Source organism: Carcharhinus amblyrhynchos, chromosome 5, assembly GCF_965287045.1.
Source record: "Carcharhinus amblyrhynchos chromosome 5, sCarAmb.v2.hapA, whole genome shotgun sequence".
In the NCBI taxonomy this organism is placed as follows: Eukaryota; Metazoa; Chordata; class Chondrichthyes; order Carcharhiniformes; family Carcharhinidae; genus Carcharhinus; species Carcharhinus amblyrhynchos.
The window spans coordinates 90,307,475-90,314,871 of NC_137328.1; the positions used below are offsets into that span (position 1 = coordinate 90,307,475).

General features: G+C 40.2%; 1 protein-coding gene across 1 annotated transcript; it reads right to left on the reverse strand.

Moving 5' to 3' along the window:
* Nucleotides 1–1,288: 1,288 nt before the first annotated feature.
* cox7c (cytochrome c oxidase subunit 7C) lies at nt 1,289–6,734 on the reverse strand. The gene is made up of 3 exons (XM_080189169.1): nt 6,598–6,734; nt 3,729–3,859; nt 1,289–1,409 (listed from the first exon to the last, which is right to left on the reverse strand). Exons 1-2 carry the CDS (start codon nt 6,673–6,675, stop codon nt 3,743–3,745), a joined length of 195 nt encoding a protein of 64 aa, XP_080045295.1. The 5' UTR covers nt 6,676–6,734; the 3' UTR covers nt 1,289–1,409; nt 3,729–3,742.
* Between the last annotated feature and the right edge of the window lie 663 nt (nt 6,735–7,397).

Sequence of the window (7,397 nt, forward strand, 5' to 3'; positions counted from 1 at the left end):
CCCAAAAAGCTTGTGGTGGATCATCTTGCACTATCCTGAATTGTTTCCTAGGCTGTCAAAGTATAGTTCATGTTGCTGTGGGGTTGGAGCCACATTTCACCCAAACTGCACAAGTGTATGAGGTTTCCTTCTGTAATACACATTAAAGAATTGAATGGATCTTTACAACAACCCAACCAACAAATATCAGCACTTTAAATTTCCAGACATTTGAAAACTAAATTGAAATTAAAACTTCCATGGTAGAAATCACATTCTTTAGCTCATTTGTCAGAGCTTCTAGTTACTACTCCAACTGCATAGATGAGGATGCCAGATCTGGCAAGAAGACAACAGATTCGGTGCAGGATGATTTCTCAAATAAGCTGCTTTATTCAAGCTTGTATGCAGGGGAGAAGCACTCAAGACTGCTCTCAAGGGTCATGAGTTTGTGAGCTACATTTATGTTTACAACAGTTGCATACTCATCCTCCCAACTGCTTATATAAGCAGTCTTCCTCTTTCTTATCACTGCCCAGGCTGACCATTTACATGATTATCTGTTCTTGTGACTAAGTAACTCCCACATTGTTGCTCTTTTTGGTATTTTTGCCAATTTATGATAGGATTGTCAAATCTGACTACTGGTCTTTCCAAGTAATTGTCTCCTAATATGATTAGTCATGTCTCACCCGTAAACCCTTAGTCTTTTGTCACCTTACAGCCAATATACCATATTATAGACAATTAATGATTTCTGGAATAACAATACAGTAATAAAGCAGAACCACAACTGGATTCACATGAAAACTCTGCATTATGGGATCAATATTACATATAACTTCTACGGGAGCCTTAGAAACATAGCATGAACCCCAAACAGTATCAGGATTTGCCCGCTGCTGAGGCAAGTAGTCCTAATCACATTGATGCTTCATGTTTAATCTCTGTTCTCTATTCCCTATTCCTTCATCCACCGATATACTCCAGAATATTTAGTTACAGCCTCACAAACTCCAGGACATTCACAAAAATCGTTTAAAACCTCCTCACGATCCATTTTGTTTCCATGTTTATTCCTTAATATCACCCTCATTGTTAATCACTTCTGTCACCCATCCTCATTTTTGTTTTTAAGTATTTATTTTAACAAAGCTATTAATTTCAAACTAGAAATTTTAGCCAAGTGTTGTTAGTAGCTCTGGATTGCTTCAGCAAGGAGATGTTGGTCTGGGAGGGATTGATGTATATTTACTAAATTGCAAATGTCAAGTGGCTTTCATAACAATAAAGTACAAATTAAAAGAAAGATGTTTAATTTGTTATACTTTTATTTACAAGAACATCTCACTGGAAGGATTGACAGCACAAACTCATGAGGATTTAAGCTGCTCAGCAGGTAATGCACGACAGTTGAGATAGAATTCCATCTGAAAAGCAAAAGCATCAGTTTAGAAGCAGGAACAAATAGAGGTCTAACATGAACAAACCTAACCACAATGTTCAAAGTAAAAATCAAAATGTCAAAAAATACTCAAGCAGGTCTGCAACATCTGTGGTGAAACAAAGGGCTTTCAGTTCAGGTCTATGATCTTTCATTGCTAATATTAAGGTTTGAAAGGCTTAAGTGAAACACTTCTCATGCTGAATCCCTGTTTTGAGACTTGTGCCACTTTATTACATATGATGCTGATTTTTATGCTATTACCACTACCAAGTGGAATTCCTGTTCCCTAATGCCAATACGCAATCCTCGTTCTGAACCAAAAGCCACAAATTTCCAAGGTATCCAAAAAGTGTACGATACTTTTAAAAAGGTTAGTTTTTTTTAAAATAATTATTACTAGAACAGTACATCAATTTTTCCACATTTGTTCAACCTTTCCTGGGAAGGTTTTGGCAGACTCAATTTCATTAGAATGCACTTAAACTTCTGACATTTAGCATATACACATAAAACACATGACTAAATCACCTAATTTCATGGTACTGTACAAGTTACATGACATTTCTATCTGCTGTGGCAAATAAAATTCCAGACAAGACAAAACAAATGTTAACCATGTCCTCAAATTTTAAAGCTCAGATTTAGATTTTAATGGGCTTTCATTTTCTACTCGTGAATAACAGTGAGTAGTTTCCACTTGCAAAGCATAATGCACATTAGTGAATATTTCAATTTCTAATAAACCTTTAGTTGGATCACATTTGACAAAAGTGCTAGAAAAATAACTAACCACTCATCTTTGAGCTGAAAAAGTTAATTTGAGTAATTCTATTCCAGGTGGTTATCTTGGCGAGTGATTTCTGCACTGCCAGTCATATTTGAACCAAACTGAAAATTTGCATAAAAGCAAATTATTGCTGATGCTAGAAACCAAGAAATGTTGGAAAATCTCAGCAGGTCTGGCAGCATCTGTAAGGAGAGAAGAGCCGACGTCGAGTCCAGATGACCCTTTGGCAAAGCTACAAAGCACAGAAAGTGGGAGATATTTATGCTGTAGGATGAGGGAAAGAAAGATGAGTCATAGCCACAAAAAACATGGGGAAAAGCTGCTAACAGCAATCCACAGAGGGATAAGAAGGTGTGAATAGGTAAACAGCAGAGCTGAAATCAGAAGGTAAACTGTGACAGATGAAGATGTGGGTGAGAGGGAGATGGATAGGAGGGGGTAAAATAAGGGGAAGAATGGAGGGTGGAAAGAAAAAAATAAAGACAATCAAGCAATAAAAAGGTAGACAACAGTTAAAAATAAAAACAAAGGCATCAAAGTGGGGTAGAACTAATTATCTGAAGTTGCTGAATTTGATGTTGAGATCAGAAGGCTGTAAAGTGCTTAACAGGAAGAGGAGATGCCAATCCTCCAGTTTGTGGCAAGCTTCACTGGAGCACTGCAGCAAGCCAAGGATAGACATGCAGGCATAGAAGCAGGAGTGCAAGATAAAATTGCAAGCAAAGAGGTCAGGGTCCTGATTTTGTAGAAGACCTCCACAGTCTGTGCGCAACAATTGGCCAGTCTACACTTGGTCTCTGATAGAGACCACTTTGGAAACAGTGAATAGATCAAATTGAAAGAGGTGCAAGTGAAACACTGTTTAACCTGACATGAATGTTTTGGGCCTTGGACAGTCAGCACGGATGAGGTAAAGGGGCGGTGTTACACCTCCTTGCATGGTAAGGTGCCATGGGTGATGGGGGAGGTGTTGAGAGGGAATGGACTAGGTTATCCCTGAAGGAACAGTTTCTACAGAATGTTGACAGAGGGAGTGACAGGAAGATGTATTTGGTGGTGGCATCACATTGAAGTTGGCAAAAATGGTGGAGGATTATGCTTTGTACGTGAAGAGGTGAACTGAGAGAGCAAGGGGGACTCGCCTTGCTCGGGGAGGGGAGGGGATCAGGGTTGTGGCGTGGGAGATGGACTGCACGCTGTTGACGCAAGACTTGCACTGTGTCTATAAGTAACCACCAATCTTGATCACAATTTTATTCAGCCAAGATCCAACTGACCCAACTTATAACATGATTAATCATTTAACTACACAGAATGCCAATTAATACTTGAAAATTGACAGTTATTAGGCTAAACAATTTATTGGCTCTGGTACATCAGAAAGCGTTTACAGTGTCACAGAACCACTCATTTCAATAAATTCACATCATATGTACCAGATACACCAATAAGAAAATATATTCTTTTGAGTTAATTTAATCTCAGTATGACAATTTTAGACAATATGCCACTTACTGAATAATGTAGTCTCACTTCTTGAGCATTTGGTGCCAGACTAACAGGAATGGAGCAGAAAAGCCAGAGCCAAAGAATACTGCCATCATTGCCAACAGTCGCCACTTGTTCTCCACTGAAAATGGCAAGTTCTGTTGAAGTGAAAAGAAAAACAAGTATTTTAAATTAAAGGTCAAGTAAAGAAAATAAGTAAGTTATTGTAGATTTGGTGTTGGCACATCAGCAAGCGTTTACAGTTTCACAGTATCACTCACTTAAAGAATTCACATCATATGTGCCAGACACACCTAGAAAAAATGTTGTTACAAAGCCATCACACGCTGGGAAGCAGTTTCAGTATAAAACTGTTTGCTCTGCTATTGATAGCCATTACAGAATTTAACCTGCACTTCAACATAAGATTTTCATGACAGAAACGTTTGACCTCAAAATGAGCACAACAGTCAAAGTTGCTATAGTAATGCAATTTTTGGAGTGGAAGTATCTGTTATCTTTCCATCAAAGACCTTTTCAAGTAACATTTAAACCTTGGACAGCACCATTACAATAATTATCAGACTGGATCTTAGTCTAATGCAAAGAGATGAAGCTTGCCACTAACTTCTAAGACAGCTGATCAAAGATTTAGAAATATCTGCAGTGTGGACTTCACCTTTCTTGGTGTTAATTTGAATCTAGCATCAAATCAAAGGGATCGGCAAGTGGTCAAACAGGGTAAGCAGCCAATTGTGCTGAAGAATTCTCAAACAGTAAACAGCACTGTTTATCTGCTAAATGAATTTTACATACAGAAAAGTAAAGATTTTAATTTGTATTGCAAAATGAACAATAAAGCGTTAAAATTCTTTAAGTGCTCCCACAGTCCAAAGATGTGAGAACTAGCTTAATTGGCCATGCTAAAATTTCCCTTTGGTGTCAGTGGGTCTTGCAGGGTAGATGCACGGGGTTGTCAATGCCATATGATTCTTTGGAATATCAGAAAAAAGTCTGATATCTGACAAATACAGAATTATCTTTTTAGGGACAAAGACTCTTTGGGCATATTAGATTTTGTATACCATTAAAAGCCCACTTACATCTCAATAACAATGCACAACCTAAGGGTTTCTAAACAATGATATTAAAATATAAAAAGGGAAGTTCTTATCTGTTCAGCAATTTCTCACTGATTGCTTTCTGTCATGTCACAGCACACCCAGAACAAGGACAGTGCCAGCAACTTTTGGATTTACATGTTTTAATTGCAGACACAAAGTTGCTATTATACAGTTGTAATGGTGGCAAACAATGAGTTTCACCAATTATCTGAGTCATCTAATGATGAATTTTCAAATGATTATCACTTTAAATTCCAAGGTCACTGGGTTACTATTTAATCTTGGATGCATTTATTCATTTCAGCACAGTTGAAACTACCAAGACTGCTCAAATGAGACCTTTGACTCAAAAATCAATCAAGTTGGACTTCAGCCATTGAAAATGGTTTTGCAAAAGGCAGACTTATTCACAGGATTGGGGAAAGAGAAAATGCACAATTTTAAAATATTAGAAATTACATTACCCATAGCTACTATCATGTTCTTGATGTGTCAAAAAGCATTTTTACAGCCCACTGACTACTTAACAGCAGTCACTAATGCAAGCAAACTCAGTGAATTTGCAGAGTAGTATGGGAGAACAAAACAACTGGGGATACCAGAAATCAAATAAAAACAAAACTGCTGGAAAAAAACTGAGGTGTGACAGCATCTGTGGAGGGAGAATTAGAACTCTTTCAGGAGAAAAAAATCTAATGTGAAGAGCAGCGGCGAGGGTTCAAACCATCTTTTCCAATATACAACTCAAATCTCCATTTCAACAGTACTTCACTGAAATGCAAAACTCTTTGGAACACCCACAAGGGCATGAAAGTAATTTGAACCCATATTCCAGAGGATTAAATCACCTAAAAGCCCAGGCTAACACTCTGGGGACATGGGTTCAAATTCCATTATAGCAGCTGGTGCTTCTTAAATTTAATTGTTAAAATTTGGAATTGAAAGCTAGTCTCAACAATGGTGACCACAAAATTATCTGGTTCCAATTTCCTAAACAGGAGGAAATCTGCCAGCCATAATCGGTTTGGCCTAAGTGAATCCAAATCCAGAGGAACGTGGACGACTCTTAGCTGTCCTCTGCAGTGTTCCAACAGGCCTGCGAGTTCAAGGTCAATTAGGATGCATAATCGATGTGGGCCTTGTCAGTAAAGCCAGCATCCCATGAAATAATTTTTAGAATATATAGGAAAGCAAGCAAGTGAGGCTAGCTAGAGCTCCCATGAGAGGTTTGGAGTTGGGTGTAAACTGGTGAAGAATGAAATACATTCAAATTTGGAAGGCAACACATTCAAAAGGTTAAATATGTTAACTAAGGGCGATTAAAGAGAGTGAGATAGGGGTAAATGGGGACACAATGTCGGTCATAGATTAGGAGAAGGAAATGGGGTAAGACGATACTAAATCCCTAAACTACTGACATTGAGAGCGCTGCTAACGGTGACATTGAGGCCTCTTCCGCAGCGGGGAAGGTAATGGCGGCAGCCAGCTTCTCTTCCGCCTCCGAAACACCGACTAACGGCCCCCTTCATTCCCCAGTGAAGTGAAACGCTCTTCGGTACAAAGAATGGAACCAGCCGGGGGTTCTGGCCGAGCTCCCTCTCTCCCAGCCTGGACTGCTCTAACTCTGGGGATGGTCTTTGCCCTCACACAGCCCGGGCTCCCCGGCCGGCCGGTCAGCACCTCCTCCCGGGTTTAAATATCCGCAACAGGCCCCGAACCAGCCTCTGCTTTCTGCGGCACGGCAATTCCCTAATTGTGGATCGTCCCATTACCTTTCCCGGGCCTTCCTCATAATGCGACCGGCGGATCAGCGAGGTGCTGAAGTTACGGACCGTACGTGCCCACAACATGGCTCCCGATTGCAATCACTGGAAGCTTCTCCCTGAACTTCCCCGCTCAAGCGGAAATGAGGACCGCTGAGCACTATGGGAAACGACGGCTGAAGCAGGAAGACCGAACTACAAATACCAGAAGGCACTGCGCTTAGTGATCATGCGCACTCAGTTGGCACACCTGGCTGATTGATCAGTGGGAATAGGTTGACTTCTTGTCCGAAATTAAGCTATCACTGATTCAAAGAGTTGCAAGGTGTTTGCTTGGAAAAGTTTAAATTAAGCAGCAGATTTGACCAATGGTCAGTACTGGTGTCTAGGCTTTGCAGTAGCCTTCTCATAACTTTGAGTATCCTATTCCTCTATCCCTCACGTACTTGTCTAGTTTCCCATTAGATGCTTGAAGAAGCTGAGCAATAAATAGTGAAGATTGATGCGCAAAGATATTTTGGCCTTGGAGGGAGTGCAGAGGAGGTTTACTAGGCTGATACCGGAGTTGAGGGGGTTGAGCTACGAGGAGAGGCTGAATGAACTAGGCTTGTACTCATTGGAGTTTAGAAGAATGAGGGGAGATCTCATTGAGACGTATAAGATGATGAATGGGATGGATAGGATAGAGGTGGAGAGACTCTTCCCGCTCAAAACAGACAGTAGGACTAGGGGGCACAGCCTCAAGATAAAGGGGGGGGCGTTTTAGAACGGAGTTGAGGAGGAACTTCTTCACTCAAAGGGTGGTGAAT